This window comes from Rhinolophus sinicus, chromosome 2, assembly GCF_057876585.1.
Source record: "Rhinolophus sinicus isolate RSI-liver-muscle chromosome 2, RSI-T2T, whole genome shotgun sequence".
Classification (NCBI taxonomy): domain Eukaryota; kingdom Metazoa; phylum Chordata; class Mammalia; order Chiroptera; family Rhinolophidae; genus Rhinolophus; species Rhinolophus sinicus.
This window is the reverse complement of record NC_142502.1, coordinates 51,724,064-51,743,229: the sequence shown is the minus strand read 5'-3', so window position 1 is coordinate 51,743,229 and position 19,166 is coordinate 51,724,064. Positions and strand designations below refer to the sequence as shown.

General features: G+C 31.2%; 1 protein-coding gene across 4 annotated transcripts in view; it reads left to right on the top strand.

Moving 5' to 3' along the window:
* GRIK2 (glutamate ionotropic receptor kainate type subunit 2) overlaps positions 1-18,822 on the top strand; it is a 590,245-nt gene extending 571,423 nt beyond the window's left edge. Inside the window, exons 16-18 of one of the 4 annotated variants that reach the window (XM_074333338.2) lie at positions 3,475-3,725; positions 14,566-14,700; positions 17,083-17,187. In XM_074333338.2, coding sequence (XP_074189439.2) covers positions 3,475-3,725; positions 14,566-14,685 — 371 coding nt within the window. In that variant the 3' untranslated portion in view covers positions 14,686-14,700; positions 17,083-17,187. Of the gene's footprint in view, positions 1-3,474; positions 3,726-12,969; positions 13,057-14,565; positions 14,701-17,082 lie in introns of those variants that run through there. The other 3 variants (XM_074333339.2, XM_074333340.2, XM_074333337.2) reach the window with 3 other exon arrangements.
* Positions 18,823-19,166: the final 344 nt, after the last annotated feature.

The following is a 19,166-nucleotide window of genomic DNA, read 5'->3' as shown; positions in this document are numbered from 1 at the left end:
ATCAAAACAATGGAATTCTTTTTCTCAATTATAAAATGACTTTTTTTAATATTTAAAAATTTAATTAAAATCTGATGTGTCTGATGGTGTCTAAAATAAGTAGTTGGCTTATCCTGCGTGATGTTTTTTAAAAACTAATGTATTTGTCAATATTTAATATAGAGAATTTTAAATAAAATATTTCATGTGATGTCACAAAAAATTAAAGTATCTGATAATTCTGTGTTGATTCTCACAGAGTTTTAATAAAGCCGGAACTTAAAGTTATCTTTCCACTTTGGATATTGTAATTTTCCAGATATTTTTATCTAATTTGCATCTTCACTCATTTATGGTTGTATGTCTGCCCCCTTAAGCATTTGAGGATTGACTTTTAGGTGCAATAGTACATGTTATGATAGACATATTTCCAATTTCCTCAGTAGTTTTCTAACCAAACTTAAGAGTCCTCTTGAAAATACACATCTTCCTCAGAGGCAGCCTTACACTGTGAAAACCTAGCTTCCTTCAGTTGCCAGTCAATGCAGTCCAAGTTCTTTGCTTGCCAGCGTATGGAGTCAGGCTGAGTTGTGACTTGGGCAAAACATAAGTTCTGTGTATCTAACTAATGGCTGTTCATTAGAGCTAAGCCCATGGCTGTTCATGTCAGAAGGAGAATGAAAGATACTTTTGTTCTTTGATTTCAGTATGTCTTTGATATTTTTTCAAATACATGAAATTTCAGTCTAGGTTTGACTTGACCTAGTATCTATATATAAATGCCTCCCAAGGAGCATTAAGTAGTGTATCAAATAAGTAATTCATTGTTGAATTATTGTTTCTTTTTATAAATAATTATTCAAACAAAATCAATGACAGAATAACAAGTAAAACATGGCAATGATTTGCTGTCATTGAGTATATTTCTTATATTGTTTCGTTATGTCAAAACCCTCAAAATGTGGTATATTAACTTTGTAGCTTTGATTCAAAGCAAATGCCATTCACACATGACTATATTTACACTGCTGTGAGGTTTGCTAGCAATGGGAAATGTTTATATTTATGATAAGTGCTGGAAATAAGAATCTCAGCTAGCAAGATCAAGATGTATCCATCATTTGTTGAAAATGGTTCACTTTTGTTTGTGCCTTATTTTGAGAATGTAGTGTAGAATATTGTGAAGCTATTAGAATAAACATGCGAAAGCAGTTCAGTGTGTATGGTGAGTTGGCAACAAAATAATGTTCTTTCAATACATGTATTTCTTGGGATGAGAAATGAACTGGCTCAAACTATTACTTAGCTATACCAAGGATTTTTTTCATATTTGAAAGTCTACTTTTCAAGTAATTACCCCTCAAAATTTTGCTTACAATTATACTTCCAGAAAGGAAGCCACATTTTCATATTAATTGCATAATGTTATATTTCTAATTGAAAGACATATCTAAGGAACTTAAATTCTGCTTAAAATCAATTTTTTTCTCAATCAAATATTTATTTTGAAAGGAATTACATGGTTAATCAGAATGGTAATTCCGAGTAAAAGTGACCTTGAAGCTGGTGCTAAGCTAGATGTAGTGAATTAATGACAACTGGGTAGCCAAAATGGCCTTAATTTATGGTTTTAAACACATATGAGAGAGACCAAAAGTACCAGGTTGTCACTCTTATGTTACGAATGCTTTAAGCATATATTATGCTCCTTATGATATGAAACATTTGTTGAAAATCTATTATGTGAGAAAAGATTGAGAATAAATATAGATGATATATAAGATATATGATATATAAATATAGATGATGATGAAGATAGGTGATAGATAGATGATAGATAATCATCTATCTTCTTTGACTTATCTATTCCAAAGGGTTTATAATCTTCTTAGGAATACAGGTCACATCTTGAAAAGAAATAGTAACAATACTAGGTGACCTAAGCTTAAGTTCCCTTGAGTGACCAACATAGAAAGTACGGTATACTGGGCTAATTCTTTTAGATCTGCAGTGGCTGAGGGGCAGAATTTAAAATGAACATTCTCATCAGAGTAGTATTTGGAGGAGAGCACAGGAAAGAAACTGTGAAGCAAGAATTCCCCTACTATAATTAGGAATCATTGCACAATGAAAATATAGTATTTGAATTCTAATTATAGGAATGGACAATACTCCTTTCTAAGAAAGCTGTGAAAAATGTATGAAGCCATGTACTTAAACATTTCTTCTGAGTATGTTAAAGATTATGTTAAAGAATCAGCTCTCCTGCTGGATATGTTAGACCTTCACTCCTCCAATTGTTTTCAATAGGCTACTTACTTCCTATAATTCTCTTTGTCTTTCTACTTTTAGCTTCCTTATTGTCAAAAGAGTAATGCTGAATTATTTCTATTATATTAATCAAGTAAAATAAAAATTAGTAGTGGCGTCCCTTATGAGGTAGAAAAATTTCCTGACCAGGTTTTTAATTTCTCTTAGCAGAAAAAGCTTGAGGTATATTTGTAGGTATACTTAGGTCAAAACAAGATCACAGGCAACATTAAATACAAGCTGAAATTAGTATTTTTTCTGTAAGCAGAAAAACACTTATGGATGAATTTGTGCAGAAAAATGGAATGTGCAGTATAGTGTTTTAGGAAAGAAGATTAGACTTTAGAAACAGGCTATTTCTGGGTGGGAAAAGACAAGATGACCAATCCCCTGGGACAGATATTAAATGATGCATGTAGTTCAATATTATTCTATGGTTCTGGGCAACCAATTAGAAAAGTTATTACTTGTCATGTAATAACTAATGAATATATACTCCCATCTGCATAAATACTAAATTTCATTTATATTGTTGTCTCAACTGAAAAGAACATTTCTCCTCAAAGCATGACTGATAAATAAATCTCACAATACATTGCCATGATCATATTTGAATGATCCAAATCTGTACAAACCTGTTATTTCTGTTATTCATGTCAAATTTGACAGAAAAATTACCTATTATTTTCAAAGTGTTAGCCACCCCTGAATATAGGTTATTAATCATGATTGCCTTAAATTATTGGCTTAACAAGGGAAACACCATTTTTACCACAACTTTCCTAAAAATAGGTTACCATTTTATCAATACTAGTTTTCAGTGCAGAATGATTCCTAGACATTCATTAAATATCTTTGCACTCTCTCCATTCCCTTTTGTACATTTCTACTTATCATTTTACTTATTTTCAAAGCTCTGAGTTGAATCTGCCTTTTAGAAGGAGACATTTGCTTCCATAAAAACAAAATTAATTTTACCCTTCAAAATTAGAATGGCCACCTGCCTAATTTATGTTGTTAAACTTCTATTCTCTGTCATTTTCCAGTTGTTTTTCCTGTATTAAAAATAAACATGGCACACTTTAGAGCATTTGGAGAAAACTCTGTCTTCCTGTCATCATGTTAATTGTTAATTATTAAATTCTAGGCTCCTTGAGATAATGAACATACTCTCTCTTTTCTTAGGTTCTCCATATAGAGACAAAATCACCATAGCGATTCTTCAGCTGCAAGAGGAAGGCAAGCTGCACATGATGAAGGAGAAATGGTGGAGGGGCAATGGTTGTCCAGAAGAGGAGAGCAAAGAGGCCAGTGCCCTGGGCGTCCAGAATATTGGCGGCATCTTCATTGTGCTGGCAGCCGGCTTGGTGCTCTCAGTTTTTGTGGCAGTGGGAGAGTTTTTATACAAATCCAAAAAAAATGCTCAGTTGGAAAAGGTAAATGTCACCTTTTTACAATTTAAAACCATTGTTGTTATAATAAAACAAATTATTTTTGATCTTCTGACCAAGGGTAGTGCTTAGAACTGTGACTGTTAATTGTCTTCTGCCATTCATTATATAACAAGGGTGCACAGAAAGCACTCATGACCACCTTCGTGATTTTTAATTTAAATGTAGTGTTTAATTGAAACCAGCTTCAGGACAAGTGACTATTTTTCCTCTTATTGAAAGCGTGAAAAAAAGAGAGACACTTGCTACTTGAGTTCATTGCAGTTAGTTTAATGGAGGAATATAAATGATGGAAGGAAAAATCAGATACTGTAATATGAAGGAAACAGTGCTTCTCCGTAGATAAAAAGTGTTTTAAGATACAGTCTTTATTAACAGTTTTAAGTTAGAGAGTAAATGACATTTTTATTTGAAGATTTTTAGTACAGTAAATTTCTTATTGAAAAAAATCCTAATTCGCATTGTGGGACTTTTAAATTAATGAATGTGTGCAAACATTGTGGTTTATTTTTTATCATTTAGTGTTATTATTACTGAGCCCTTTATTCCCTTGTACCACTGTATTTTGAAGAATATATATATAAAACTCAAAATTTTGAGACTATTGCAATTTTGAGGGGGAGTTATAATGCATTTTTTATACAAATGTCTTTTTATTCTATTCTTGAAAAGATTGTGCTCATTCAAATTTTATATTTCTAGCACTTAATTTCCTCAGTTCTATAAATACAAAGAAGGATATTTATAGAAAAATATCTTTTAGGTGGTATGTGACACTTTTGTGTGTAAATTTATAGCTCTGTGCATGAAATAATGCTTTAACATTTAAAAATCTTCTGACACTTTATTTTATACTTTTTGTATATTAACAACTCTTTCTTTAATTAAAAAAAAAAACAACAACACATTTTGGGGGCTTAACTTTTATTCCCTGCCTCAGAGTGTGATTATATTTTCTTTCGTATTTGAAAGGTTTATGAACTTTTTTTTGGTAAATATGAAGAGCAGAAATATGCACTTAAGAACAGTATTGTACATGACTATAAGGCAAATATATTTTGCTAATATTCTCTGAAGAAGTTGCAACCTTAAAACTATTTTTGAAAAAAAATGTCTTTGTCTTTAATAATTTATGTTGCAATTACTTATCCTTTATGAAATCAAAGTTTTGTTTGGATAGAGCATTTCTATATTTTCACTTGACTATAGTACTTAACACTTAGAAATAATGTTTTTATAAGTGGGAATTTTGATGAGTATATTAAATAATTCAAAAGTTTGGAAAATTTAGACAATCGCATGATTTATTTTCCCACAACATTCAGAGTGGCTATATCTGCTGATTTGGCTAATTCAAATATTTGTTGCATTGGTTTGACTGATGATTAGTTCTAAGTACACGTTTTATATTATAAAATTACATTATAAGTTTTGTGGTGTCAAAATTAGTTTTGAAATCAAATCCAAAACACTAATCAAAGACAAAAAACATTAACTTACCCATTTCCATTTTTACTATTTGTCAATAGATGTGATATACAGTTAGTTAATGCTTAAAATGAGTCCAAAAATTGTAGAAAGAATTTGGTTTATCTAGTTGGAACCTCAAATCATCCGTATTCAATGACTTTCTTTCAGTTATAGCTCAGTATTGAAATTAAACCAAAGAATTACTCTCTTGACAATATATGGTATTCTATTGCCCTTTTTGTGTCCTATTCATATGATTTACCTAGGTCTTGTCTTTATGCACAATTATTTATATTCTGTTTAAAAACACACAAAAAAGCAAAAGATGTGAGATTTAATTCTGTAAAATAGCCTTCTTCATTGCTATTAGAAACAACTCACTTCATTGAATTTTTAATATATCAACCAGCTCTCTTGAATTTTTATGTACCTGTATGACCTAAAATACTGTAGAATGAAATAAGTAGACCTTTTTTGATAGAAACAGATGAAACATCACATTGGACAGAAACAACTGTGTTCATATTACATGAGCATTATTAGTCACATTCCCCAATGCTTTCACATACTGTCTCCACATAATTTCTGTAATGAAATTCGAATTCCCTAGTTTAGCAGGATCTGTCTCTGTCCACCATTGCAGTTTTATGTTTTGCTTCTCTCCAATTGCACCTTTACTCTAGCCACACTAAATCACTTTCAGTTTTCCAAGGTCATCCAACTTTTTCAAATCCTCTTCCATTTGATTGAAACAAACCTTGTCCATTTTTCTACCTGGCAAACTCCTACTAGTCTTTTTAGATTACGCACTCAAGACTAGGCATCAACTTGCCGAGAAAGCTTTACCTAATCTATAGATATAATAGGTTTGGCCTCATTGCACAGCTATTCCCACAAGGTGGTTTTCATTTCCTATTCCCATGAAAAGTATATGACCTACATATCTCACTTTTTTTATTTAGCTGATTACAGGTTCTATCATCATTCCAAAATTATTTCCTCCCTCTTTGAGAAAGTTGAAAAGGCATTTTTTCCCTTTCAATCCACATCCATCATTAAGCCTTATTATCTTTTCTCTGCAAGGCCTATGCATATCTCCAGTGTCCCTTACCACACTATTTTATTCATATTTGTTGGTTTCTGTGTGTGGTTGCCTCTCTCCCTATTAGACTCTTAGTTTCTATAGGACAAAAATCTAATGTTTTTGAATTGTATCTTCAAGGTATCAAACAGGGCCTGTTGGTATAAAAGCTATCTATGTCTGTCTATCTATCATCTATCTATCTATCTATCTATCTATCTATCTATCTATCTGTCTGTCTAATCTTTCTATTGATTTAAATTAATAATGAATTTTATTTTAGTGACCTATTGAGAAAAGTCTATCATAAAGACTAAAACAGAACTATGTTTCTCTATAATTCAAAATTACTGTGTTTATCAAATAATTATGGCTTGTTAGAATCACCCATTTTATTTATTGTGATAAATTATGTTCTTGGATGCAATTCTTCCTCATTTTTCTTGAGAAAAATATTTTATTCAGTCGGGCTATACAGTTTAACACCTTACCTGATTTATTCTAATTAGACATAAAATATTCCTACATTTTGTAAGATATGCATGAGGGCATATAGAAATTCACAGCTTATTCACACTTTTAATATTGCCTTTCATCTATTTTTTATTTAAAAATAAACATTTGTGAAATTATTCATTTATTGAATAATTATTTATTGAGGACCAAGCAGGCAATGAATTATGTTTTGCACATTGAAGGTAAGCACGATATATTATTCACCATTCTAGGCCCAAAGTGTTTTGCTATCTATTTTCTATTTTCTTTCTCCATATTCTTTATTCTTTAGTCTACAGTAATCGAAATTTTTTAAAAAAATAAATGAGTAAAATTTCCTGTCTTTATCTAAATATGCTGGCAGGTATAATATTCACACAGTATAGTTTAATACGAACTTTGTGAATAAAATTTATGAATAGCTAATATCTTTCCATGTCAACTCTTACCTCTAATGATGTTAAAGATCAAAATAATAATAATTATTATTATCAGTTATAGGTGAATGTAAATTCATTTTATAGCACATATTTTGTAAAATATTAATGGAACAAATAGCTCTTGATGACTTTAACTTTTTTATGTTACCAAGTTGTTTGATAAATAATAGTAGAATAAGAATGTATCATTTTTAAATGAGGGCAAGTTAAAACTGAAAACGGAAGATAATGCTGAACTATGTAGACCTTAAAAATTCAAAAACTGTAAATTGCATTCCTTTCGCATAACCACAAGGTGGTGTATTCCATTTTTTATAATTTATGGTTTGAATTTTGATGCAAATATTAATGCATCAAAGTTACATTGCTTTTCATTTATTCAAACTTTTAAAATGAATATTTATGTTTTAAAATTTTTCCGAAGTGTAAATTGATCATTTGGAAAGTACTCAAAACATTTTCCTTTTCTGAATGTGTCTGAAAAATATAGTCAACACATGCATTTTTTAATTGATTGTCTTTTTGACTTACCTTTTGGCTGATTTTAAAAATATTATTACTTAAGAATCATTAAGTAAGGAATCTCAGAAACTGCGGTACATTTAAAGCAATTATCAGTGCAATTCAGGTCATGTGTATTTGTTTGAAAGATCCTGTTTCCGCTTTCTAAGTGTTACTTATACTGAAAAAAACTTCTTAATATACAAAATTTTGTTTTAATTGGTAAAATTTATAATAATATATTGGTTTTGTAAGCATTAATTATTTTGTAATATAATAAGTAACTATAACATAATAATAAGTGTAATAAGTAATTATAGCAATTTTAATTTTTATAGAAGTATTTTATGACGATTGTTGTTTATTAATTTAATGTTTAAATTACTCTTCATTTCTTATATATTTGAACATGTCCTCTTTTAAAAAGTATACATTATTCTGCTTTCTTTTGATTTCCAGCAAGAATAGTAATATAACATACACAATTTGATTTTTTTGTTTTTTTCTGATTTGCATGCAGAAATACTTCCTTTCCCATGTAATTGAAAAATAGATTTGCCTACACAAATTGTTTTTATTGAATAGTTTGAGCATCGATCTTTGAGTTTCTTGACATGAGAAATACTTAATGACAAAAATATTCACTTTCTTACTACTTATGTACAAAAAAATGTAGTAAATATGTCTGAAAAATAAAAATATAAATTATTGGTCAGATAATGAATCTGTAAGTTATGTGTCCTGTTTGGACATATATTTTTGCTCTAACTTTCCTTTAAGATTATTGATGTACATTTTAAGAACTACTAGGTTTTGTTGTTTTTCAGGATATAGTCCATGTAGTTATTTATAATATAGAATACTGGTAATTCATATCCAAGAAATTTCCAAATAATGATAGTTTTCCGGTCACTGAAAGTTCAAAGAAAATTTTGAGGGCACATAGGACTATTCTTCAGTCTATGACTGAATAACAAATGTAGAAGGCAGCTGTAACTCATAATAGGACAAATGAATTGAAGCACTGCAATTTGGAGAGTGTTAAGGAGAAATTACAATGGTCTTGTTTAAACCTGCAAGACTAGGGATCCTGGGTGAAAGATTTTTCACATGGAAAACACTTTTCAAAGCTGGCTAAATCTGTTTTTCATGGAACCAGAAGAATGTAAACAAGTCATCCATATATCCTTATACACAAATTGCTTTCAGAATGTTGAAGAATTAGTTCTAAGAGGAGAAATGCTTTTTAAGAGAAGCCATTTATTGGATAAGATACAGGGATGCAAACACAGCTATAAATCATCAGTAAAGATTGTGAAGTTCTAAACAAATATTCAGTAAGTAAAATGTAGCTATAAAGCATGTTGCTATTCAGAAGTTAAAAGCTGCATGTAAACCTTGGACAAATAGTCTATTTTGTATTGTTTTATGTTACTGCCTTTATCTGAGAGCAGATCATCCCTCAATTTCTATTAATGACCCATATAAGGAATATCTGGATGATTTTTAAAAATGTTTTTACATATAAATATAAAATCAGACTTCAAAATGAGGTACCAATCTTTATTTTACTCACTAATCTACTTCCAAATGAGCAAAAGGATTTTTAAGTTATTTCTTTATGGTAACCAATACTCTTTTATGCCTGTAAATGTGTTTTAAAATTAAGATTGCAGCTTGACAGAAAACTTCCTTATTCTTATAAACAACTTTAGAACTTTTACAGTGTAATATCTCTTGTGAGTACAGTTACTCTGAGACCTATGTAAATGTTTTCCGTGTTGTGCAGATAAGGATAAGTATATTATGGGTCAAATATGTTTCCCAAGATCAAAGATGCCTAGTCTAACACTATTTATACTACATCATATTGCACAAAGTGGAAGTAGAATACTTAACTATTTTTCTTGATAGTTCTTTTCCCTGAAGTTCCATTGATAAAATGCATGGAGTAGGAATTTGATATAGATGAACAGATTGTGAGCTTTGATCCTAAGCACTCTCTAGTTATGTTACTTTCCTATCATTAAGCGTCAGTTTTAATATAAAAAAGACTTGAGATCATTTCTCAACTTTGTTTAACCTTGGATAAAATTACTTAACCTCTCTATATATCTTTTAAAATAAATAAGTGAACAGGTTGCAAAATATACCATAAATGAGTTTCAAAAATTAAAATAGTTTTTTCGATGTGTCTGGCACATGATAAGCAGCTATTACTATGTTATAATTGTTATTATTCATAAAGATGATGCATTTTAACCAATGGGCCTTAAGAAAAGAGATTGTTCCCATAATCAAGCATTAGTTATTTGGATGTTATATATTTTGTTGAAAAATCATATCATTATGACTAGCAGCAAGAATGTGATGATTAACATTGCTTTTTCTTAAAATGTGTTTCACAGCTGCATTGAGTAAAGTGGTTTTGAAACTTGTCAGACCTTATTTATTGATTTTTCTAGCTTAAGTAGGAGACGTGTAAAAATATATAATGATGCTCCATTTTTCTCGGTCTCATTGTATTTGCAAAATGCAATATAAAGATATTCGGTAACTGTTCCTGTAAGGGTCAAGGTTTCTGAGAATATTTTATCTTTAGGTATGTTTACAATTGTAAAATAATCCAGGCAAAGCAGAGGATGCTTTGTCATTTTATGCATTGAAGAAAAAAATTGTATTTCTTGTAATTGTTTTTTCTCTCTGATTCATTGTTTAGTATTTAAAAAATTAACATTTATTAAGAACAGAATCCAGGTAAAAGTCTCAGCTGAAATTCAAATCACTGTTCAGAAGGCAGGCTAATATAATAAAGCATTCACATAGTGGAAGTGAAAAGAACAGCGTTCCTCTTTGATACCAGTTATGTGCATAACCTTAGATAGAAAACTTGACTTCTTGAGTTTTAGTTTCGATTAAGCAATAGGAGCATTAAAGAACCTACATGTGGGGAGGCCTGTTAGTTCTGTTGGTTAGAGTGTGAACCAGGGTTGCCGGTTTGATCCCTGCCTGGGCCAGTATGAGCCGTGCCCTCCACAACTAGATTGAAACAACTGCTTGACTTGCAGCCAATGGGTCCTGGAAAAACACACTTAAAAATAAACAAAAGCTTTTTTTAAAAAAGAAGCTACATGTAAAGTCCCATCTGACTGCTACATAGCTTATATAAATATTTTATTTTTTCAGAAAAGAAGCTACTATGAAACTGAGTATCAAGATCAAAGTTGCTATATATATATTTTGACATGAATTTTAACTAGTCATTTTTCATCTCTCGTTGCTTCACTGTTACATTCATATAGCCCTAGGTCAATTAAAGCTTCTGATGTATAGCATTAGGTATTTGGTATTTTAAAAAGACTGCCAATTAAAAAAAATAAGTCAAAAGGAAGGGTAACATTAAATGATATTTTCCTCATTTAACACACCAATATTATATAAAACATTGCATATTACATCATATATACTTTATAGCCCTAGGTCAATTAAAGCTTCTGATGTATAGCATTAGCTATTTGGTATTTTAAAAAGACTGCCAATTAAAAAAAAATAAGTCAAAGGAAGGGTAACATTAAATTATATTTTCCTCATTTAACACACCAATATTATATAAAACATTGCATATTATATCATATATACTTTTTCCATTTTCATTATTGTTTAGTTATTATCTAATATGCAAATTTTCCAGTGACTTTTTGATTTGTCTCTATTACATGTGATATGGAATTCATGGTCAAATGCCCTACAACGTCAGAAATTATTTAGAAAAGTGTCTGAGAATGGACTAGGTATCCACAATTAGTTAAATAATTTAAATGACAAACACAAAACAAAACAGTTTAGTTGATATATGCCAGTATATATTAGACACTGAGCTGCAAAATCTGATAGAAGCAGTTTGAAGATATTTTGATATTGCTTCAAGTAGGAACTGTATGCAAAACTGGTTGGAAATTATTTTCAATGAATATTGACATATGTAGTTAATTTTAAGCTATCAAAGAATAGGATAGAAAGACAAATAAAATGGAGTTTCCTTATTTAAAAATAAGTAGTACATTACCTGAAATCTATGTAATTTTACTAACAATTGTTACCCCAGTAAATTAAAAAAAAAGTGAATACAGACTTGATAATAGTGTATCATATTTTATCATTATTCATCCATTGGGTGACATATGACTACACATATTTAACATGAAAGAGACGCCCGTTTCAAAGTTTAAAAATCAAAACTGGTTACTTTAATCAGTTGCTGTTTTTAAAAAAGACATTGCTACATATAAACATTTTAAGTTGCAGTTAAATAAATTAGTGTTTAGTGTAAAGCATATTTGCAACTAAATTTCTAATACTAAAAATAATTATGTGCTTCCTCACGTGCTGTCACATCATGTTATCATATAAACATCTATAAATTAGAAAGTTAAGCTATTAAGAATAAATTATTCTATAACACCAATAATGATATTATTTAGAACATTTATCTTCAGGCTGTGCGTTGTTTTATTATACTCAAAATTTAAATATATAGCTTTTTTTGTGTTTGTTTTTTTAAAGATTTTATTGGGGGAGAGGAACAGGACTTTATTGGGGAACAGTGTGCACTTCCAGGACTTTTTTTCCAAGTCAAGTTGTTGTCCTTTCAATCTTAGTTGTGGAGGGTGCCATTTAGCTTCAAGTTGTTGTCCTTTCAGTCTTAGTTGTGGAGGGTGCAGCTCATCTCCAGGTCCAGTTCCCATTTCTAGTTGCAGGGGGCACAGCCCACCATCCCTTGCAGGACTCGAGGAGTTGAACTGGCAACCTTGTGGTTGAGAGCCCGTGCTCCAACCAACTGAGCCATCTGGGAGGCAGCTCAGCTCAAGGTGCCGTGATCAATCTTAGTAGCAGGGAGTGGAGCCCACCATCCCTTGCAGGACTCGAGGAGTTGAACCGGCAACCTTGTGGTTGAGAGCTCACTGGCCCATGTGGGAATCGAACCGGCAGCCTTCGGAGTTAGGCGCATGGAGCTCTAACCGCCTGAGCCACCGGGCTGGCCCTAAATATATAGTTTTTTTAAAAAAGCAATGTTAATATAGTCAAATTCGTACTTTTAAGGTTTCCAGACCTTCATTGTTTCAAGAGTTAGAAATGTGTTGCCTCATACAGGTTGCCTCATTAATTACAGTGAATTTATGAGTTTTACTAATTAAATGTAATTACATGCTAACAGCTCAAAGATTTAAATTTTCATTTTCAGGAATCTTCTATTTGGTTAGTGCCACCCTACCATCCAGACACTGTTTAGTAAACTTTTGAAACTTACTAAAAGAGGTTTTTAATAATGGTTAGTATCCTTGTGCCTTTCTTTTTTCTTTTTGTAGTCTGTTATATTACTGTGGAGAACCATTTTTGTTGTTGTTTTCACCCTAAGAAACTTACCTTATTTAACAACACAATTTGTGCGTTTCCATCCCTAAGGTGAAGAGATTGGAAAAGCAGGATAATTTTCTTTCTCTCTCTCTCTCTCCCTCAGTCTCACTCTCCCTCCATTCCTTCCTTCCTCCACTTCCTCTTTCTTCTCCTCCTCTACCTTCTTCTTTATTATAACCCAGGAAACTTCTGTTAAGTTCACTTGGGATTTTCAAAGACTTATTTTATAGTTCAACAAAGATATCTTAAAAATTCCAATCATTATATGCAGTAGGCAAGACAATCTGTCTCTATCAAATGATGATAGAACTTTATTTAAAAGTCAGACACAGTAATTTTTGGTGACATACAGCACAGGGAAACAACTATATTTCACAACTATCTCTTCAATTTCAACTTTAGAGTCTTATATAAATCTAGATATGGAATTTGTATTCTAAAGCTTTACAAAAAGAAATATATGTTTGCCCTAGTGCCACAAGTGAACAGCACTTTATATTATTAAATCTCCGAATTTGCTATATTAATTCCAAACCTTTGCTCAAAGTTAAAGGTTTTCATAGTTTTACAAAAGATTAGAAATATTCTGTATGTGAGAAGAGAACCTATTGTGTCACAGTGACTTTATTAGCAACATAAGATAAAACTATTTTTCAGGTAAACTTACATTAATAGAGCAAAAAAGTGCAGGCAAAATTCAGCTTTTTGAGAGAAAAAAATAATAAAAATGGTAATTTGACATGTAATCCAGGCTATTGATTGGTTAATGGTTGCTTGATTAAAGTTTTCACTTTTTAGTGGCTTTGTAAAATAGATAAAGCTAAAATGGTAATGGTAGAGTTACAAATTTACAATTTTGAGTTTCAAAATTTGTAAATATAATTTACTTAAAATAATTTTACATTATAAAAGATGAAAGAGATTGACTTTTGGGCATATTTTTTTTACCTACATTTTATATTATTCAGCATTATAAATTTTATATTACATAAATTTGCTATAAAAGAGTTTCATGTGTCTTTATTTATAGTCTGAAGTTACATATGGAGTACTAAATACATATTACTCCTTAACTTACTAGAAATAAAATTGAGTCATTTCATAGTTGAATGGGTATGTACATTTATAAGATTTTTTCTAGCAAAATCAGTTGTTTAGACCACTCTCTTAGGATGGACAAAAAATAATTAATATATTTATTCCATTATTTTTGAAACTAATATAATCAATATGTCTAAAAACTGCATTTGCCAAAAAAAGGATATCATAAATTATGTCACATTGGGAAATTTATTAGTTTTAAATGAAGGTTTGTTTCAAACAATTCAATGTTATTCCATCTATAACATTTTTAAGTGTCATGGCATTAAGTTTTGACCTTGTTATATTATCTAATCAATTATTCTGTTAAATGTTTCAACAGAGAGCCAAGACTAAGTTACCTCAAGACTATGTATTCCTCCCCCTTTTGGAGTCAGATTTTTCCATTGCTACAGTGTTGTCATCATCATCATCTTCATCATCATTATCATCATGTTCTTAATAAGTACATCTAATAGTAGGTATTAAACAACAAGAAACACTGTGTCCATATACTGGCTGTCAGGTGTCATAAATCCTTTAATAGAAATATAATTCATGGATTTCAGAACTGTATAATTTAACACATAATAAATAATGTATGACAGTAATTATTAGTGGGGAATTCACATGTAGCTTTAATCATACATTCCTAGTACAAATAAATTAATGTTATTACTAATTTAATGTTATTAAACAAATACATAAGTTTTACCTGATTAAATAACTTCTATACAATGCATTTCACTAACTTCTGAAAAACACTTTGGTAAGCAATTTAATTAGAAAAATTGTTAAATAAGAATTAAAGTATTTGGGTAAAGTATAGCTATCATTAATTTAGCCAACATTTAAAGAACACGTGTAAGATCAGTGCCATGAGAACTCGATCTATTCTCTTTACAATTAATTGGGAGGGAGACTTCGAAGACCTAGAGGGCAGATAGGAAAACATTAAAATGAGTGCAAAATACAAAAGGGACAAAACTAAATTGAGTGAAAACAATGAGCCTGGTCAATTGGAAATTGATTCCTGAGTCATGTCCTGAAGTAATGGATAAAGTCTGATTGACATGAGAATAGAAGAACTTGGTAGGGTACCAGAGCAAGGAGAAGCAAAGGAGAAAAACTTTGGAGGTCCAAGCAGAGACTGTGTGTGTAGATAAAAAAGAAATTGGGGGGGGGGGCAAGAAGGGGAAAAGCTGAATTGGAGAAGTCATGATGGTAAAAATAGATTTGGATTTCACCTGTTTATTGGACAGGAAAATGCTATTAATAACTGATATTTAAAAAATAGATAATTCTGGTAGGTGTGAGCCTTTGGGGAAGGAAGAGATTAGTAGACTATACACAGAGTTAGAAGACCACTAAGGAAACTGTTCAGGTACCCACAAAAGAAAAATGAGGATATAGCCAGGAATGGACAAGAAGGTACTAGAACAGGATCAAAAGTCACAAAATTGGGTATCAGGATATCTTACTAGAGTCTCAGGTGTGAACTATAGAAAGTGAATTACCCTCTTTCTCAATCAGTTTTCTCTGTCATATAGTTGCCTAAAAAGTATTAGTTTGTCACAAAAGATTGTGTATGCAAAATATTTTGGAAACCATGACACGTATGTGGTATTAAGTATTTTTATCCTGTATTATTTTAGAATTAGCCTAACTTAATAAACAGCAAAGGAATAACACCTAAGGAAAAAACACACAAACAAAAAACAAGTCCTCCCATGCATGTTTAATTAGGTTCATTTCATTATGTTTTCATATTACTTTTTGAAGTTCTGTAAATTTTTCATATTTGTTCACATTTTTGGTTGTTTTCCACATTTTTAGTTCTTGCACAGAAAAAGCTTAAGTCTCAGTACATCTAAATTTCAACTATAATATGCAGCTAGATCATGCATCTGATCTATATGTAACTAACACATGTGTATCTCAATTAGCTGGAGAGGGAGACTAATAAAATTTTGTTCCACAAATATGACTTTGTAATAGAAATTTTTTGGAAATGTTATAATGAGCCCCAGATATACTGAATTTCTAGTAAATCTATTGTCAATGAAATGGGAATTCAAAACAACATATATTAATAAGGTCATTATTTTCTTCATAGGATAAATTTTTACCAGGTCTCAGTTATTAAGCTGATGATGACAAAGAAACTTAATATGTGTCCATGGATTTTTAAAGTGCTACACTTTGTTATTTCATGATTAAATCATATTTGTTTTTAATCATCATCAGTAGTTTTATAGGCATAATCACAAAACCAGAAATTATTTTCCATATTTTTGTGTCTGTGTTAATGCTATTTTGTTCTGTTTTGAGATGCATAATGAAGAACTCATGTTTACAGAAAATTTTCATATCTCACGTTGTAATCTAAAAAGTGGTATATTTCTTCAATTTTTTTTTTTTTTAACATCAAGAGTGAATTTCTGGTTATTTATTTGTGTATATGTGTTTTTATTTATATTTTGAGATAGTATATGTCTTATGATGCTAATTAATTTTATATCTCAATAATTTGAGACTATATATATACAAATATGTGTGTGTGTGTGTGTGTGTGTGTATATATATATATATATATATATATATATGCGTTCCTAGTTGGCAGTTCATTTCACTATGAGGTGGAGATTTTTTTAAACTAGCCCACTTTGATAAAATATTTTAATGAACATGTGTTATGTATTAAAAGTGTAACAATTTGTTATAACCTTTATAATGAAATTTTTCAAACCTTCAAGGATGTTATATTGACATGTCTCTTGAGAATTATTTTAGTATTTTTTTTCTGCACAGTTGCAGTCTATCTGTTTTGTAATATTTCATTTTCTGTGTTATTCTGTAGAGGTCCTTCTGTAGTGCCATGGTAGAAGAACTGAGGATGTCCCTGAAGTGCCAGCGTCGGTTAAAACACAAGCCACAGGCCCCAGTTATTGTGAAAACAGAAGAAGTTATCAACATGCACACATTTAACGACAGAAGGTTGCCAGGTAAAGAAACCATGGCATAAAGCTGGGAAGCCAAACACCCAAGCACAAACTGTCGTCTTTTTTCCAAACAATTTAGCGAGAATGTTTCCTGTGGAAATATGCAACCTGTGCAAAATAAAATGAGTTACCTCATGCCGCTGTGTCTATGAACTAGAGACTCTGTGATCTAAGCAGTTGCAGTGATCAGACTTGATTTACAAGCATCATGGATCAAACAAGTTACACGGGGTTATACTGTTTATCATGGGTTCCTCCCTTCTTCTGAGTGAATGTTATATGCGCATTTTGTGGCTGGTTTCAAATGCAGTCCAGTAAGAAATTACAGGTTCCTTTTGAAGTCCCAACTGTTGCCAGTAGATGGAGTATCAATGCCCCAAGGGTAACCAGTAAAAGAAAAAAAAAAAATGAAAAAAAAATCAGTAAGAATAAAAATACTTGGAATCAGCACAAACTGTAGTGTTACAAGAAACAGTACAGTCTTCTGAACACCCAGATAAAAGAGGTGGTGATGTTACTAGCCCCCAACTACTCAGTACAGTGATTATCTGAATAGACGATATGTGTTTACAGGATGTGAAAAATGTAATGCAAAACAATTCTGAATTTCATGGTAAATGGAATATAAAGCATATCTTCATCAGTGTTTTTCTTTCTTTTCTTTTTTCTTTTCTTTTTTTTTTGACAGTCTGTGTCACTGATTGAGATAGAAATGTCAATTACCAAGGCAATAATGTTTTCCTTAAATTCACCGGCAGGAGAATTAACATATAACTCTACCAAATCCATACCTATCCCCCAGCCCAGACACCTTCTCCCAACCCCCACCAAGAATAAAAAAGCAACAGTTGGTTCAGATATTCTGAATTGAAAAGGATGATATTTTGCAATCTTTGTCTTACCTTATAAAAGATGGATGGGTATTGATAGTTGTGTGGAAGACTGAAGCTTTCATTTTAACATTCAGATATGTTAATCCAAACCCTAGTTCCTTCTATAAACAAACTTGATGGAGCCTGGGTAGATGTCAGTGAAAGGAAAAGAGGACTGGTCATCTGTAGAAAAGTGCGTATGGAGAACTTTGGAGTGGACTGCATTTATCAATACAGTTACAATGTTAAATGAACAAAATTCTTGAGCAGTTTTTTTTTCAAAAAATGTTCAGGTTTATTTGTGGAAATGCAAGATTTCTATGAAAATAGTTTTTGTATGGAAATTTTTGTAATACTTTTTATCAACAAAATAAGAACATGTGTTCCTGTCAGGGGTGTGATGTCAAGCATGAATGGTAGTGCGTGTGCACCACCAACGTTTGGTGAAAACTATTTTTATCAAGAAAAAAAGGAATCATAGAAGAGAAATATTTTCAAGTTAGATAATATAAAAGCTAGGTGCACTACCACCACTGCTTACCATGCCACACCCCTGGTTTCCACAAGGCTGACAACATACTGTAATGAACAATTGTGTGTAAAATGGTAAAAGACACAGACTTCTTGACAACATTGTGATAACAGTTGAGTGCACACAGTTTGCTGTTTGAATCCAATGCACAAAATTAAAAAAAAATCATTAAAATTATGTCCATTTTACTTTCAGCTTTGACTTTCATTTTTCTTTTGTATGTATAAATGAATGTACAATGTGCTCATTGCATTAAGGGAAGTATACTTCCTGAATCCTTCTTGGTCATCCTGTTTCCTGAATCCTCCTCTGTTTTCTCTGCTCACAACACCTGGAGAAAAGAGGGAAAAAACTTCAGTGGTGAGCTATTTTAGATGTAGGAAAAGCTGCACTGAGAAATAAAATGTAATCTTGAGGCTTAGGGCAGTTTAAATGAGAAAAATAGCAGTTCTAGAGGCAACAGCCATCATCTTCCCTCTTCTGAGTGGATATTGACTATGTTCATAGGGTGTGTGAGACTGTATAGTGATGACTGGTA